Here is a 17,848-nt window from a genome sequence, read left to right on the forward strand (position 1 = left end):
CCTGTGGCCACAAGGGAGGGCAGTTTCAACAGAAGCAGAAACAAAGCTCTTAACTTTCAGGAGCCTGAGTTTTTGATAAAGTGGTAGTGGTAGTGACAGAGAACAAACAGGTGGTTGCCAGCAGATGGGGGCAGGGTGTGACTGTAAAGGGACCCATGAGAGTGCTTTTTGGGAGGATGGAACTGTTCTGTACTCTGATTATGATGGTGGCTGACTATATACGTAGTAAGACTCAAAGGACCATACCACTAAAAGAAGAAGTCAATTTTACTGTAAGTTTTTTTGTTTTTATAGTCTTGGCTTTTGACTTGTTAAACTCAGGGCATAGGAGAGTCTGAGAACAGCACACACATAATGAAGTTGAAGCAAAACTTCCTGCCCACAAGACTAGAAAATGTCCTGTGTTGGGTTGGTGAAGTGTGAGGGTCCAGGAGAACTGGAAGGAGCATAGTTCTGGTGGGTTCTGATGGTGACTCAGTCCCTTGCTGCTCCCAGGCAGACCTGGGTGTGGGAGGAAGGGAACAGAATCCCAGGCACATGTGTGGGATCCAGGGACAGAGGGTGTCTGTGTCCACGCTCCCTCCCAGAGCCTGAGCCAGAAGAGAGGATGAGACCCCGGGGAGAGAAGGGTAATGGGAAGGTCTAGGTGGATCCAGGCAGGTGGGCTTGGGCAGACCCTCACAGTCCTGTATCAGGCCCAAGGAACTGGCAAACAGCAGAACAATTCTGTGTCTTACGAAGCGGTTGAAAGTAAATGCTAAATCCGAAAGGACCTTTCACCAGGAGGGAAGTACAGTGTCTCCACAGTCTAGGAGCAGACGGCACATGGCTGTCTCCGTATTGCCAGCCAAAAACAGGGACAGGCAGCCCCCTTGGCACAAATGAAGCCCCTAGCACACACATGAAACCCCAGGGGGGAATGGGGACATTTCTGTTCCTGAGCAAAATGGTATTTGAAATGGTAAAGTATAGATAAATCAGAAAGATGTGTGGACGCCCGAGTTTATGAACTGTGATTCATACCAGCTCCCCAGACATCATCTCCCCACAGCCCTGTGAGGCGGATTTTATTCTCCCCAAATTTTACAGGCGAGGAAACTGAATGAAGTTCAAGGGACTGGACTGACTTGCCCAGGGTCGTAGGATTTGAACCAGAGCCGTCTGAGCCCAAATTTACCCACTTTCGCATGCAGTACAGACGCAGCCTCCCGACCTCAAACCAGAGGGTGTAAGCTTTCATTAACTGGCTGCACAAACTCTATTAATTCCTTGCCTTATCTGCCTCAGTTTTCCCACAAGGATAGTAGCAACCTGACCCGACCCACAAGAGTCATACGATGGGACCACTGTGAGGATGACTGCCATGTACAAGATGTGGGCAGAGTCCAGCAAGTACCTTGAATGGATAATGAAGGTCAAAGCCACGGCCCCAAAGCCTGGGAGGCCCCACCCAGAATCTGGAGAGCAGTGGAGCAGGCCGGTAAAGCCCAGTGTGAGGGAGCAGTGTGGCCCACTGATTACCAGGGACTCAGAAAGACATGGAGGGTGGCGGGGTCAGCTGACTCCAACACTCACTCGCTGTGTGTCCCCAGGAAGCAGTCACCCTTTCTGACCCTCTGCCTCCTCATCCAATGTCTGAGAGACAACAATACCAACCACTCCTGAAGAAGATGAAGTTCAAATATGGAGAGCACCTGGCATGCAGTCAGCGCTTAATAAATGCATATTTCTTCCTTCTCTCTCCACTTTTGCTTATAAGATGTTAGGTTTTGCTGCGCTCACTGGTCCAGGACCTTGGCCTTCCTGTATCTTCATCTTTTCATCTGCTAAACAGACTCCAAGGGCCCAAGTGGTGGGGATAAATGCCTGATTACTCCATTTAGGGAAAGGTAGAAGAAAGGGTAGGATAGAGACCAGGATGCCTCAGGATCCTCCAGGCCTGGGAACCCAGAAAGTCTTTTCCAGGATATAAAAGAGAAGTGGCCCAGCACTTTGGGAGGCCGAGGTGGGTCACCTGAGGTCAGGAGTTCGAGGCCAGCCTGACCAACATGGTGAAACCCCGTCTCTACTAAAAATACAAAAACTTTGTGGGGTGTGGTGGCACTTGCCTGTAGTCCCAGCTACTCAGGAGGCTGAGGCAGGAGAATCCCTGGAATGGAGACACACCCCAGATGTCGGATGCAGTGTCTCTTTTGACACTTTAGGAGAAAGAATCCTCCAACAATTGGAGCAAAAAAATTAGAGCAGGAGAGGAAAGAGTCCAACAGATGAGACTGACGTCCCTTCCTGGGCTCTGACTGGCTGCCCCTTTCAATGCTCAAAGCTACCTAGGGAGCATGGGTCCCCAACCTTGGCCCTGCTCAGGAAACCATGAAGTCTTGAGTAACATCCCATCTCAGGTTTTTCTCTGTTTATCTTGTCGACCAAATAGTTTAACCGTCCCACCTGCTAATGTGATTGGCAATTATTTACTTTGGAGAGCCCTGAAAGACGCCGCCAGATTGCAGAATTCTCAATTATCTAGAAACCCATCACCCAACACATGCTTCCTGGTCCCCATACTATAAAAGAGGCTGCCTCCTTGGCAGAAGTGAGTGGAGGAGACAGAGGAGACCAGGACAGCTGCTGAGACCTCTAAGAAGTCTAGGTAAGAACTGTCCATTCTGCGGCCCCTCTGCTACCCTTGACGGCAGGGATCTCAGGCTCCTCACTGTGGGGCAGGCAGATCGTACTCAAGATCACTCACTGGGGGCCATGCAAGAGAAACAGACCTGGCCAATGTCAGGGATGTGGGAATGGCCATTTGCTCTGCTGTCCTAAGAGACCAGTAACATTGATATAAAATGAGCACTATTAATGCCCTAAATCAAAGCCCCTAAGGCAAAAGTTTTAACTTGAGGTTACCAATGTGGATACAGATGATCCAGAAACCTCCTAAAATTCTCCCAATTTTAAACATTTTGATGCATTTTTCTGAGACTAGGATCTTTAGCTTCCATTGGATTCATAAAGGGTCTGTTGCCCAAAAGAGATTCAGAGGCCGTGGTCAAAGTTACTTCCCTAAGAAGGACACAGCCGGCTCTTTGGACCAGAAGACCTTTCATTTCCAGCCTTCCACTACAAGAATGGAGCTTTAGCTGAGTCAGCCAATAGATGGAATTTTGCACAAAGCCACCGGTTGTCTCCAAAGTGTGGGTACTAGTGCTGGCTCTGGACAACTTTACTGGCTGCCAAATAGACCTGTGAGAGGTCTGCGAGCCAAACCTCAGGGGGTGCCCAGAATTACTCCAGGGCAGCTTGAAGAAGGAGAGAAAGGTGTCAAAACGATAGAACACGTTTGTGTCTTGAGTGAGGGGAGTGTTGGGAGACCTGCCTTCAACCACAGCTCTACCATCAATTTATTCTATGACCTTGGGAAAGTCACTACCCCTCTTTGGTCCCCTGGTTCTTTGTATGCAATGAAGACTCTGATGGCCCCAGGAATTTCCCAACACAGGTCTGCATGAGATGGTGGTTGTGGCCATGCGATCCCTATACTATGTGACTTTCAAGGGCATCCACCAACCATCAGGCCAAAGGACTGAATGGGGATGATGCAAAACAGCTCAGTTCTTCAGCACTTGCATGTTTAACACTTCTCACTTGCTTTGTCTGAAGAGCAGCAATGATTCAAGCCATTGACGCAAGCCCGATTAGAGGATAAATCTGATGGTTACTTAATTTAACAGAGGGTTCACCTGGCTCTAGCTTCTAATCCACTCTCCATTGTATACTTGTGACCTTGGGGAAAGTTACCCACACTCAGGCCATGAGTACTTGGGTACGTGAGTGGTACTCGGGTACATGAGTGGGTTTCAAGAGGGGGTGGGAGTACATTTGAAACTCCCAACTGGAAACTCACTTGACCTCTGTGAGCCTTTGTTTCTCCTACTGGAAAATCAGACAAGGGAACTCTGGGCAAGATGGAGTGAGGTGAGGCTGGGATTCTTGGCAAGGAGGAAAAAAACCCTTTTCCTTGGAATGTGCTGGAGCCAGATACCAGTGGGGCTGTCTCCTTTTTAGGCCCCTGATCAGTGGCCCTCACCTGTGCAATGCAGGTAACAGGTGCCCATGTCTTAGGGTTGTGATGAAGATGAAATTGTGTAAAGCAGTCAGCCTGCTGCCTGGCAAGGAGAAATTGTTCAGCAGTGTTAGCTATTACTAGTGACCCTCTGGTGTTCTGGGGAGCAAACGAATGACAACCCCACCCCCCCCAGGTGGCGGGGGCAGGTGGTGCATAAATTCCTCTCTGATATCCACGCCCTGTTGGACTTGTCATTCTGTCCACAGATACTAAGAACAAAGATGTTTCAAACTGGGGTCCTCATTGTCTTATACGGGCTGTTAGCCCAGACCATGGCCCAGTTTGGAGGCCTGTCTGTGCCCCTGGACCAGGCCCTGCCCTTGACTGTGAATCCAGCCCTGCCCTTGAGTCCCACAGGTCTTGCAGGAAGCTTGACAAATGGTGAGTCTGTGACAACTTCTTTCAGGGGTGTGTGTGTGTGTGTGTGTGTGTGTGTGTGAGAGAGAGAGAGAGAGAGAGAGTGTCCAACCCTGCGAAGCAGGGAGGGACAGGGCTGGATGGGGGAGGGGGGCTGAGGATCTGGAATTGTCAGATCTGACCCCCAGAGACCCTTATGCCCATTTCCAGCCCTCGGCAATGGCCTGCTCTCTGGGGGCCTGTTGGGCATTCTGGAAAACCTTCCGCTCCTGGACATCCTGAAGCCTGGAGGAGGTACTTCTGGTGGCCTCCTTGGGGGACTGCTTGGGAAAGTGACATCGGTGATCCCCGGCCTGAACATCATTGAGTGAGTTGCCCTAAAATAGAGCTTTGATCTCTGCCAGGGAACCCCAGGTGAAGATCTGCCAGCCCCAGGCGTGGCACTGAAGCAGTGAGGTGGCAGCCTGAAGGGGGAGCCAGGACTCAGTTCTGAGACCCATCTCCAGTCTGGCAAACCAGCAATGCCCGCAGTTCTAAGCATGTCCTGAGGCCCCAGCATCATCTGTAATCCTCACAACTACCCTCTGAGGTCGATTTAACAATCTCCAGTTTGCAAATGGGAAAACCAAGGCACAGAGGTGCTTGTGTTCCCGCTGCTAGAGTGATGCCAAGTGAGTAAGGCTCTCACTCTACTTTCCTAAGTCCAAAGCCAAGGCTCTTCCCACTACACTGTGGTCATTTTGTTCTCTCCACCTGTGAAATCCCTTAGAACAAAGACGGCCTTTGATGTAAGAGAGAGTGTAACCTTCCCACCTTGATGATATCAATGTAATGAAGAACAGTGTGATGTCCATGGAAAGGTCTAATGTGGTGTTTCCCATGAGACACCCAAGAGCTCGAAAAGCAAAAAGCAAGAATGGAAGATTGATGCCAGTGAGCTGGGAGAGCCTAGGTCTTGGATAGGACTGGATCAAAGCCATTTCCAAAATCCTACCCACCCAGGGTCTCGCTCCCTGACTTGGAGACAGACAGACTTCTTGACTTCGATTTTCAAATGTACTTGTTAGATGACCTGGGACAGGACACCCTGTCTCTCTGTGCTTGGTTTCTCCATCTGTAAAATATAGATTATAGAACCCACAGAGAAAGTCTATTGGGAGGACTGGAAAAGGTGTAAATCACCTGGCACAGTGTCTGGCTCAGTGAACGGCCTCACCCATCAAATGGCCTCCCTGCTTGGTGGGTGAGGTCAGACGGCTGGCTTCTCCTGGAGACAACAGGGTGTGATGACGGATGGATGGTTGGAAAGATAGGACAATGGGAGAAAGGCTTCCTTCCACCCTCTCTGCACTCTCCCTGACTTCCTGCTCTTCAATCCCCATGATAAACATTGGTGATCAGCCACCTGACAGGGTGGGTGATTCTTACCCATAAGTGTTTGTGCAGGTTTACTTCTAGTTGCACCTGCATCATTCATTCATTCACTGACCAATCCATCATCCAGTTATTCATCCTTCTACCTAATCACTTACTCTTCCATCCATCCACCCATATATCCGCTATCCACCTTCTCATCAATCCACAGTCAACTAATATGAAGTAACCACTTTCTTTGTAAGGCTCTTAGCTGGCGTACAGGATGCAAATATAATCCAGACACAGTTGCTGTCCTGAATACATCATAGACTGGAGATGAGGAAAGGGCCCTGTGTGTGTGTCAGATCTGTTCCAGGGCAGAGGCCGGAAAAGACCTGATGTGTGACTCAGAACCCACGTGGCTTAGGCTGCAAGACTCCCCTCCTGTCTCCCTATCCTGGGTGGGAAGTTCTACCTCTGGGATGAGTACTGTTAGGCTAAAGATGGTTTTTGGATTTGGAGTTAGAAGAGCTAATATTTCCCCCTCCAATATTACTCCCTGGACAGTATAAAGGTCACTGACCCCCAGCTGCTGGAACTTGGCCTTGTGCAGAGCCCTGATGGCCACCGTCTCTATGTCACCATCCCTCTCGGCATAAATCTCCAAGTGAATACGTGAGTGGGTCCCAAGAGGGGGTGAGAGGATGGCTCACCAAGGGAGACCCTGGTGACCATAAGTAACCATAACAGGGGTATTGGAGTCTAACAGACCTAAGCCTCCAACTTCAGCTCATTTGCTGCTATGCTGAGCAGCTTTGGGTCACTTGGGAAACTCACTTGACCTCTTGAGCCTTTGTTTCTTCTGCTAGAAAATGAGATAAGTACAACTGTGGGCAAGATGGAGGGAGGTGAGGCTAGCATTCTTGGCAAGGAGAAAATAACCCTCTTCCTTGGAATATGGTGGAGCCAGACACCAGTGCGGCTGTCTGCTTTGCAGGCCCCTGGTTGGTGCAAGTCTGTTGAGGCTGGCTGTGAAGCTGAACATCACTGCAGAAATCTTAGCCGTGAGAGATAAGCAGGAGAGGATCCACCTGGTCCTTGGTGACTGCACCCATTCCCCTGGAAGCCTGCATATCTCTCTGCTTGATGGGTGAGGCCAGAGGAGCAGCTTCTCCTGCCCAGAGATGACATGGTGTGATGCTGGATGGATGGTTGGAAAGCTGAGACAATGACAGAATAGATGAGTGAGAGGCTGAAAGGGTGGGAAAATGGATGGGAAGGAGGGAGGGTGGAAAGATGGATGGATGGATGGATGGATGGATGGATGGATGGATGGATGGATGGACTGACAGATGGTTAGTTGGTTGGGTGGATGGAGAGAAGGATGAACAAATAGATGGATGGATGGATAGATAGATAGATAGATAGATAGATAGATAGATAGATAGATAGATAGATAAGTAGTCACTTATCCCTTCTTAGACCAAGATAACCAATTTTATGCTGGATCCAGCAACAAGAAATTGGAGTTTAAGCCCTGTATATTACATAGGAATGGGGATAGAGGGCTTCCTATGTGAACTTGGGTAGTGCTTCTCCAATTTAGTTCTAAGCTTACTTATCTGCAGTATGGAACTGCATTGGAATTATTGATAGAATCTACCAAGATAATAGGTGTGAAAGTGCTTTGTCCCAGTAAGGGGTAAAATAGACATGGATCCTAACTAGGTTACTTATTTCAGTTATCTGTCACATGGGGAGACTGTGTCATACCTATTATGCAAAAGTTGCCCACGTGGTTAACTTTTAGTGAACACATACATTGGGCTTCATATGTGTCATCTCATTGGATCCTCATGACAACTACGTACTAAGTAGTATCCATTCATTTATGGACTCTGCAAAGCCTTATTGACACCTGCTTTTTCTGAGAACCATGTGTTTATCCTACACATACCTGTGTGTGCACTGCTGTACACAAATGTAACTCCTTTTCAATAGGACCCTTGCTGTTGGCCTGCACACGGGTGTAGATGGACAAAGTTCTGTTTTAGTGACTGAGTGTTGAGACTGTGGGGTTCACAGTGGGGTTCACTGTGGGGTTCACAGTGGCCCCCTCTGGAGCCTTCTCCACACCAACTCCAGGTCCCTGCATCACCCATGGCTTTTCTCTTTCAGACTTGGCCCCCTCCCCATTCAAAGTCTTCTGGACAGCCTCACAGGGATCTTGAATAAAGTCCTGCCTGAGTTGGTTCAGGGCAAGGTAAGTGGGCAAGGTGGGGATCCCCTGATCTAAACCAAGTTTTAGAACTTCTTGCACTGAAACAAAGCCCTGGGCTGAGTGGGTCCAAGTCCTTCAATTTAATAAGTAACTTCCATTCATCAATCTATTTGTCCATTGATCCATCTGTCCATGTTTCTTCTTTACATCTTTCCAAATGCATTGATGAGTCTCTGCTCTAGGCCAGGCCCTGCCTGTCCACACTGAAGCTGAAAGGATTGGCCCCTGTTCTGAGAAGTTGGAGAAGTTCCCTGTCCAGCTTTCTATGGCCACAGACAGTCTTCCAACCTATGCCTGGGTGTCTCCTGTAACCGGAGCACTCCACTCTACTTAGAATCAGATGTGATGTCACAGAGTGAACACTGGGCTTGTGTGATTTGGGGTCCTTCACAACATCCCTCATGCCTCCGGTTTCTCCTCGTGCATGTGTGGTCATTGATCTGTGGGATTGCTTAGAATCACTTTCACACTGAAGAATGACAGGAAATTTCCCCAGAGAATCCCCGCTGGGGATTCTGCTGCTCCAGGGTGCCGCTCTGCCTAACTCACCCCTCTGCCCCTGGCCAGGTGTGCCCTCTGGTCAATGAGGTTCTCAGTGGCTTGGACGTCACCCTGGCGCATGACATTGCCAGTAAGTACCTGCTTTCCAGCCCACTGTCCACCTCTGCAGGAGCAGCAACTTTCCCCAAGGAGTTTTTTTCCTGCACACCCTAGGATACTAGGTCCCTCTGGCCTCAACTCTCTCCATTTTGGGCTTCTTTTTCCCTGGAATAATCCAGATGATTTTGAGATAGACACTGTGTCTCCTGCCTCAGCCCTGACACTGAGGACAGCTGGGCTGGTTGGTAGAAGGAGGCCTGGCTTCCTCCAAGCATGCAGAACACAGTCGGATCTCCAGAGGCCCCCGTTCCCTGGCCCCCCCACCTTTAGGAATGTGGACTCCTTCACGTTGAGATCATGACTGTGGTCTGTTTTTTTATTGTTTGTTTGTTTGTTTATTTGTTTGTTTTTCTAGACATGTTGATCCACGGACTACAGTTTGTCATCAAGGTCTAAGCCTTCCAGGAAGGGGCCTGTCCTCTGCTGAGCTGGTAAGTACCCCTCCCCACACCCCAGGATTTTGGGGGCTGGCTGTTCTTCTCCTGGTAGAAGGCAGCCAGCAACTTGGGACAATGACATCCAAAGAAAGAGACAAACATCTACAGAGGTACACACAGGGATGCACAGAGAAATCCACAGAAAAGCTGACAGAGGTGGAAGGATGCAGGCAGCACAGCAACACAGCTACCAGGAGAAACACACACACAAATGCCCAGACACATGGCCACTGATACAGACACACACACTCTCACACCAGCATACTCACACATGCCCACATCGGTGGACTCACCACACACAAGTACACATGGATACACAGACACACACTCACTCAAACACACGCACACAGAGCCCTGACCCCAGGCCTGATGCCTTTCCCAGGGTCTTGGCCTCCTCCTGTCCCTTTGAGGCATGAGTTTGATGATGAGTCAATACCAGTAACACTCACTGACCTTGAGTCTCCATCCTGATTCGGGTCTTCCCCCAACAGAACTATTTCTTGCTGCTCAATCCATTCCCTCTGGCCCAGCTTCCCAGTGCTCACAGATGACTGACCCATGTGCTGGAAGATGACACAGTCGCCTTCTCTCCGAGGAACCTGCTCCCTCTCCTTTCCCACCAGGCGTGTGTAACATCCCACGTGCCTCACCTAATAAAATGGCTTCTTCTGCATCAGGGACCTTGTCATCCTTCACCATCACTTGAGGGCTCCTGGGTTGGAAACAGCCCTGGCCTGGGTGATTGGGACCATGGCACAGAGTTTGGCACCTACTTTGTTTTTTTTTTGTTTTTTTGTTTTTTTGTTTTTTTTTTTTTGAAGATTTCATGGACATTTATTAGTTCCCCAAATTAATACTTTTATAATTTCTTACACCACACCTGTCTTCACTGTAATCTCTGAACATAAATTGTGAAGATTTCATGGACACTTATGGCACCTACTTTGTAGATCTGAATAGTCTTGAGCAGGTCAGAGAGGTGTTCAAGTGTGTGTGGATTTCAGAAGGCTTTCCCAGGCATCCTTAGAAAGGGGGGATAAGGCGTTCAGGGTAGATATAATACTCCAGGTATGGTTAATGACACACCAGCTTGCCACACCAGGAATGAAAATGGCAGATTTGTATTAGGGAAATGCAAATTAAAACAACAATGAAGGCAAGGTGTGGTGACTCACATCTGTAATCCCAACATTTTGGGAGGCCAAGACAGGCGGATCACTTAAGGGCAGAAGTTCAAGACCAGCCTGACTGATATGGCAAAACCCTATCTCTACTAAAAATACAAAAATTAGCCAGGGGTCATGGTGTGTGCCTCTGGTCCCAGCTACTCGAGAGGCTGAGGTGGGAGAACTGCTTGAGCCCAGAAGGTGGAGGTTGCAGTGAGCCAAGATCGTGCCACTGCACTCTAGCCTGGGTGACAAAGTGAGACCCCGTCAAAAAAAAATAAATTTAATTTTTAAAAACACACAATAAGATGCCATCTCACACTAGTCAGAACAGCTATTATTAAAAGGTCAAAAAATAGCAGATGCCGACGAGGTTGCAAAGAAAAGGAATGCTTATACTGCAGGTGAGAATGTAAACTAACTCAGCCACTGTGGAAAGCAGTCAGGAGATTTTTTAAAGAACTTAAAATGGACCTACCATTCGACCTGGCAATCCCATTACTGGGCATATAGCCAAAGGAATATAAATCCTTCTACCAAAAAGATACACACACATTCATTGCAGCACTATTCACAATAGCAAAGATATAGAATTAACCTAGATGCCCATCAATGGTGGACTGGATAAAGAAAATATGGTACATATATACCATGGAATACTACACAGCTATTAAAAAATGAGATCATACATGGTGAAACCCGATCTCTACTAAAACTACAAAAATAAGCTGGGCATGGTGGTGCGCACCTGTAATCTCAGCTACTCATGAGGCTGAGGCAGGAGAATAGCTTAAACCCAGGAGGTGGAGATTGCAGTGAGCCAAGATCGCGCTACTGCACTCCAGGCTGGACAACAGAGCGAGACTTCATCTCCAAAAAAAAAGAGAGATCATAGCCTTTGCAACAAAATGAATGCAGGTGGAGGCCATTATCCTAAGAGAATCAATGTGGGAACAGAAAACCAAGTATCTCGTGTTCTCACTTACAAGTGGGAGCTAAACATTGAGTACACATGGACACAAAGAAGGAAATAATACACACCAGACCTATCTGAGGGTAGAAGGTGGGAGGAGAGTGAGGATTGAAAAACTACCTATGGGTACTATGGTGATTACCTGGATGACACAATTATCTATACAACAAACTCCCACAACACACAGTTTACCCATGTAAAACATGTACCCCTTGAATGTAAAATAAAAGTTGGAAAGAAAAGAAGAAAATGGCAAATTTGAAAGATGTTCAGAAGGTGGATCTGGAAGGATGTGGGCGAGGGCATGGGTGAGGTGTGTGTCCAGGTGTCAGGCTGAGGAGCCGAGGGTATCTGGGGATCTGGGAGGATGAACTGATTCCAGCAGACAAAGTATGCCCTCGGCTGCGGCTACTCTGTGTGGAAATGCCTGGGACACCCTGAGGATCCATCCAGGAAGCCGACGGTACACAAGTCACCTACCGCCCATTTTTTGCTTCCTTGCATGCAGTCATACTGACCTCTTGTCAATTCTGTAAGTAAGAGGAGGACGAAATGAAAAGGACAAACTGGTGCAAAGTGTTCACTGCTGAGGGTTTGAGAAGGACAAACATAGAGAAAGGGTCACTGGAATTGTAAGTAAGCAGCAGCTTCTTGATATCCTGGGTGGGAGTCATATTGTTGGAGGAAGAAGCCTGAATTTAAGGAACTGAGAAGAGGAGGGGAGGTAAGAAAGTTGAGTCTGTGTATGCAGATAAGATTTATGAGGCCAGGCACAGTGGTTCATGCTTGTAATCCTAGCACTTTGGGAAGCCAAAGCGGGTGAATCGTTTGAGTTCAGGAGTTTGAGATCAGCCTGGGCAACATAGGGAGATCCCATCTCTACAAAAAAAAAAAAAAAAAGAGAGAGAGAAAGAAAAAAAGAAAAATTAGCCAGGCATGGTGACATGTGACTGTAGTCCCAGCTACTTGAGGGACTGTGGCAGGAGGATCGCTTGAGACCTGGAGGTCAAGGGTGCAGCGAGCCATGTTCATACCACTGCACTCCAGCCTGGGTGACAAAGCAAGACCCTGTCTCAAAAAAAAGAAAAAGAAAGAAAAGAAAAGATTTATGAAATACTGGCTGTGAGAAGGAAAAAGAATGGGGCTACCCAGACTGAAGAACACTGACCCCCTCAAATAAAAAGTACATACACTCTCAATGTTGAGGTCTTTAGGGACTAGTCCAACTCTTTCATTACACAGATGAGATACTGAGGCCTTGGGGTTGTGTGAATGACTTGCCCAAAGCCACAGGGAGACAGAAAGGCCAATCAAAGACTGGAAACATCCCAGACTTTACAGAAAACCATGTCGCTTGCTCTTCGGAGACCTTGTTGACCTTGTGAGAATGAGCAGATTCAAGTTCACGTTTCTCAAATCTTTCTGATTCTAAGGGTAATAAACCAAGGACCTACCCATTCCCCAACCCCTGTCAAACATCAAGCATCAAGTCCAGACCTGCCACTATCTCCACTTACTGTTGCCTCCAATCAACATGGCATCCTAGAAGGACAGTCCCATAGCTCAGACTTCGAGATTTGTTGTGTGACACCATCAAGTGTCTTCAGGGAGAATTTAAGAAAGGAAGCATATTCCACACCACAAAAGTTCTCTGAGCTCAGGTGAGTAATTAAATCCCAGCAAGCAGCTGAATGAGCACTGGGAATGTCCACCTAGGCACTGACTGGAAGTGCAGAAGGACCTTTCAGATAGGAAGCCAGCAGCTGCGGCTTCCTGATTGTGCTAGAGAGGCTCCAGGAATCAGCTACCTTCAGGTCCTATCTGGGCAGGCACTGGGTCAGCACTGAGAGTCCCCTGTGTCTGAGGTCCCAAGAACCAGGGTGGATGGAGCATGGGGACACACATCTAGAACCATCAGCGCTGGGCCTGCTGCCCTCTGGCCGTTGTGCTGAACCATGTTCCTGCCTCACACCCTTCCCCTGGCCATCTCTGGATATGATTTTCCCCCTGCTCCCCTGGACTTCTTCCTATAGTCCACAGAAGAGTCCTCCCCTCTCTGACAAGTTCAATCTCTAACTAGCTAATCTAGAACTTCCCAGGATACAAGACCTCCTGCCAAGTCAAAACACAGTTATGCCCTTTAAAGAGTGAAAACACTTTCACATTTTAAAAACTCTCTGAGATTATGTCAGTGAAAGTGGCAAAGGAAAGGTCTCTGAAAATTTTTTTCTACATAAAAGCAATGAGAAAACTGACAGAAAAGGTCTTAACTAACATTTTCAGAGCTCTGGAAATTAACCAAAGCTTGTAGCAATCTGGGGAGAGTTTATTCAATACAAATTATGGAATCTCAGCAAGAACACACAGTTTTGTGGCATTTTAATTTCTCCCATCTCCCCATGCTCCAGCTCCATAGCCAACTTGAAAACGAAAAGCCCACAGTGAAAACCAGCAGCCCAGCAGCCACTGGAGAGGTGAGGAGGGAGTTAGAGCAACTCGTTCACAGAGAATTGTCATTGTTTGACCGGCCCATTGGTTTCCCAGGAAGACTCATTCTCATGGTTGTCATTACTTGACCTGACACAGAGTTTTCCCCTGGTCTGAACAGCCTTTTCCCCAAATACATTTGTCAAAAAATAATCAGAGGCCACAACATCACAGCTGCCTGGGGGGATGTAATATTTGGAGCAAACAAAAAACTAACCAAAAAGCTGGGGAATAAGATATCTATATGAGCTTGGAAAATCTCCAACATACTCCTAGGACTCTAGGAGGCCATGTGCTTACAGGGAGCTGTGTTTATGTAAGGAGTAAAGATTAAGGCAGAATTGTGTTAAATAAAAATTAGAAAAGGCCACTGTTTTGCACTGAGCTCCTGCACTAGGTCCAACAGACCAGACCAAACCAGAATGGAGTCACTCAGGCATGGGATCACGTCATCAAACTAAACTTTAAAAACAGGCCAGTTTTCCAACCAAGCAGAAGGGGCCCAGTCTACCTGAGCCAGAGGGTAAGAAAGTTCCCTCTTCCTTAACCCTACAAGGAAACTAACTTTGATATGATCAATCTGCTTTTTGTTCCCTGCTTCCGCTTCTTTTATGCCTATAAAGCCCATCTCCGCTCAGCTCACAGGAGCTCACAGGAGCCTTTCCAAATCTTTAGATGGGGTGCTGCCCAGTTTGCTAATCTATAAGAAAAGCCCATTAGAACATATTCCTATGTTTAAGGTAAGCTTTGTGAACAGGGTATTCAGTACCTGTGGATCTGAACCCACACAGAGGGTCACACTCTTACTGGGGCCCCCATCAGATTGGCAACATGTCACATGTGGACTATTCATGCCTGGAGGGAAAGCTCCAAATACACAGGTGGCAGGTCCACAGTGCTTCAAATCCGCACCTACTGCTGCCACTGCTAATCTTCACCAGTGTGTTGTCAATCTAGGCACTACTGGGCACTCTAATGAAACAAAAAGGGGAAAGATTTGCTTCCCCATCCTCTACCCTCTTCTCATACTTTGTGGCTGGAGGTGTTTCTATTACCTGCAGTGCTCGCTGTCCAGGTATTGCACCCCAGGCTATGTGTCCACATCCTGAGACTACCTCTGTGAACACCCATTGCTCTTCCTGCTTGACCCAGAACTTTCAGCCTCAATTGTCCAGTCCAGGAAGGGAGATCATGTACTGCAGAAATTTAACAGGTCTGATCATGTTGCCCACCTGAGTGGAAGGATCAGATGTCCCTGGAGCCACTAATGGGACCCTAACATCCTGGTGCTCCTTGGTCTCATCCACTATCCCTGTGGCGTCCCATAAAAGAGAGGTGCATCACCACCAGATTAGAGTTAGGGGGCCCCATCTGGGGTATTATGACACCCTGAACCACAAACTACCCCAGAGACATGCACTCCATAGGGAAAAGGAAAAAAGGAATGGTTGAGAACACTGTGATTGGAATTTCACAGGCACAGCCTAATCAAGCATTGCCCAGTCCATGTCCACCTCAAGCCCCAAGAAGCTCAGTGTTTCCCAGCATGTGCTGCAGTATTTACTGTGCACCCCGCCCTAATCAGGCAGGGGTACCAGCCCATTAGCAGACCACCTCAATGTCCTTTCGTCAGTTGCTACTTAAGTCAGCCACTCCATCATTCATTGACTCCGTTGGCCTGCAGGAGATAGGGCGCACATAAAGTTCATCATATGCCATGAGTTCGAGCCCATTGTTGTGTTGCTTGGGCAGTAAAATATATTCTTTGGTCAGAGCAAAGTCCCACAGGGTATCCAAAAACATGACATAGTTCTTTTCAAGAGCATCTATGGTAGTTTCAGAGTTCACATGTTGGTCTAGAATGGTAATACCACAGCCTGAGTCGATATCAATGGCAATGAGGATGTGAGTGCCCATGACAGGAGGCCAGAGGCCTGTTGTGGCCAATCTGCCACACCAGGGCAGTTTCTAGCCCTCAGTTAATGTATCCCAATTCCTCTCTTGGAATAATTTGTGCCTCTTGGCAAGAATCACAAGATTATACTGTGTCCCTAGTCTTGGCATCTTCCAGGATGCTCGTTCTTGCCTCTGAGGCGGATGTCTGAGTCCATTTTGTGTTGCTATAAGGAAATACCTGAGGCTGGGTAGTTTCTAAAGGAAAGAGGTTTATCCGGCTCACAGTTCTGCAGGCTGTACAAGAAGCACGGTGCCAGGATCTGCTCAGCTTCTGGAGAGGTCTTTTGTGTGGTGCCACAACTTGGCAGAGAAGGCAAAGGGGAAGCAGGCACGTGCTGAGAAGGGCCAAACCCAAGAGGTGTCCTGACTTTATAACAACCCTCTCCTGTGGGTGCTAATACATCCTCCCAGAACCAATCCAGTCTTGTGAGAGCAAGAACTCCATCACTACCAGGAGAATGACACTAAGTCATTAGTGAGAGATCCACCCCCATGACCCAAACACCTCCCACTGGGCCCCACCTCCCAACACCATCACTCTGGTGATCAAACAAATGATATCCAAACCATAGCATGGACTTTCAGTGGTTAATTGTTGCTGGCTGTTGGGCACAAGCTTAATTGGCACAAGACTTCCATCCATATTCCATTTCCAAAGGTCCTTTGCTATGAGCATCCACCGGAGTGACAAACATTTGTCCCTTCCAGGCAGCAAGCTGCTGTCACCGTTTTTGTTCCCACACAGGGGACCCTGTGATGGTTCATTCACTCAGTTACCATTCTCCTGACAAGATGGCTAGGCTGTTGGCAATGGCCCTTGAGTCAGTGAAAATGTAACAAGATATGGTGGTAGGCATGGCCTCCACAGCTGTCATCACTGCACATAACTCAGCTCATTAAGCAGAATGTCCAGTTCCAATCCCAGCCAAAAAATGGCCATCTGCTGGCTGGGGGGCAGCTGCAGTCCGGCGGATCCCATTTGCCTTTAGTTTTGCAGAGTCATCAGTAAACCAGGTCATACTGTCAGTAGGCACATCTTTGAATCCTGGGTCCCAGTTAGCCACAGGAAGGTTCAGAGCATCCCCCTGTGGGTTGCTTGGTGCTTCTGGGAAGCTGGCTATTTGTTCATGGAGTCTACTGGTCCTAGTTGACTTGGATGTACCATTCCCAGTTAATGGTTGAACTCTGTTGAGCTTGTCCTGTTTTATTCGTGGGATTTGTAAGCACCCAAATACAGGTCACAGCATCACAGGTGGCACTCCTGCCATAAAATACTCAGTCTCCTCTAGTGAGTGCCCAATAGCAAGCAAGCAGTTGCCCTTCAAAAGGGATGTATCTGATGGCCACCACAGGCAAGTCATGTGTTCAATAGCCAAGAGGCTGGTGCACCCCAGTGGTAGTTTCCCGTTGCCACAGATTCCAATCAGCATGCTTGGCGGTCATGGACGCATGCAGTCTCATTGAGCTAGCAGGTTCCAAAGGTCCCAAAGGTAGTACCTGAGCCATGGCTTGTTGAACTGCTTCCAAGTCCTGCTGCTGCAAGGGGCCCCATTCAAAATTGGTGGTTTTGTGGGTCACCTTAACTAAGAAGGCCAAAAGAACACCCAGATAGGGCATACGCTGTCTCCTGTACACAAATAGACCTATCAGTTATTGGGCCTCCTATTTATTAGTGGGTGTCACCAGGGCCAACAATTGTACTGGGGATACTTTTTTGGCTTCCTATACAAGCGACCCCTGGGAAATACATCTATTGTGCTGAGTCCCGGACTGTATCTGGATTTATAGTCCAGCCAACACCAACTATTGTATCAATGGTCTGTTTTTCAGTAGGCCCTACTATCAGGATGCCATTTATGCAATGGGTGACTAAATCTTCTATGAGGACTTGGGCTTGTTGAGCGTCAAGCACCACCCACTGGTGGCATATCGCAGGGGAACTGAGGTATCCCTGCGGAAGAATAGTGAAGGTATTATGCAGAATAGTGAAGGTATATGCAGAACGCAAATCGATCACAAGGGGATTGAGTAAAAGCACTAACCCAGTTAATA

At 48.0% G+C, this 17,848-nt stretch overlaps 1 protein-coding gene across 4 annotated transcripts; it reads left to right on the forward strand.

Moving 5' to 3' along the window:
* Positions 1-2,592: 2,592 nt before the first annotated feature.
* Positions 2,593-10,132, forward strand: BPIFA1 (BPI fold containing family A member 1). 4 transcript variants are annotated; one of them, XM_008020946.3, is made up of 9 exons: positions 2,593-2,647; positions 4,330-4,504; positions 4,691-4,847; positions 6,404-6,511; positions 6,834-6,986; positions 8,015-8,099; positions 8,685-8,748; positions 9,133-9,208; positions 9,706-10,132. In XM_008020946.3, exons 2-8 carry the CDS (start codon positions 4,345-4,347, stop codon positions 9,171-9,173), a joined length of 768 nt encoding a protein of 255 aa, XP_008019137.3. In that variant the 5' UTR covers positions 2,593-2,647; positions 4,330-4,344; the 3' UTR covers positions 9,174-9,208; positions 9,706-10,132. The 4 variants fall into 4 exon arrangements, with proteins under 4 accessions (XP_008019137.3, XP_072868007.1, XP_072867996.1 ...); XM_073011906.1 differs by having other exon boundaries at positions 9,745-10,132; XM_073011895.1 differs by lacking the exon at positions 2,593-2,647 and having other exon boundaries at positions 4,345-4,504; positions 9,133-10,132.
* Positions 10,133-17,848: the final 7,716 nt, after the last annotated feature.

This window comes from Chlorocebus sabaeus, chromosome 2 (genome assembly GCF_047675955.1).
Source record: "Chlorocebus sabaeus isolate Y175 chromosome 2, mChlSab1.0.hap1, whole genome shotgun sequence".
NCBI classification, from domain to species: domain Eukaryota; kingdom Metazoa; phylum Chordata; class Mammalia; order Primates; family Cercopithecidae; genus Chlorocebus; species Chlorocebus sabaeus.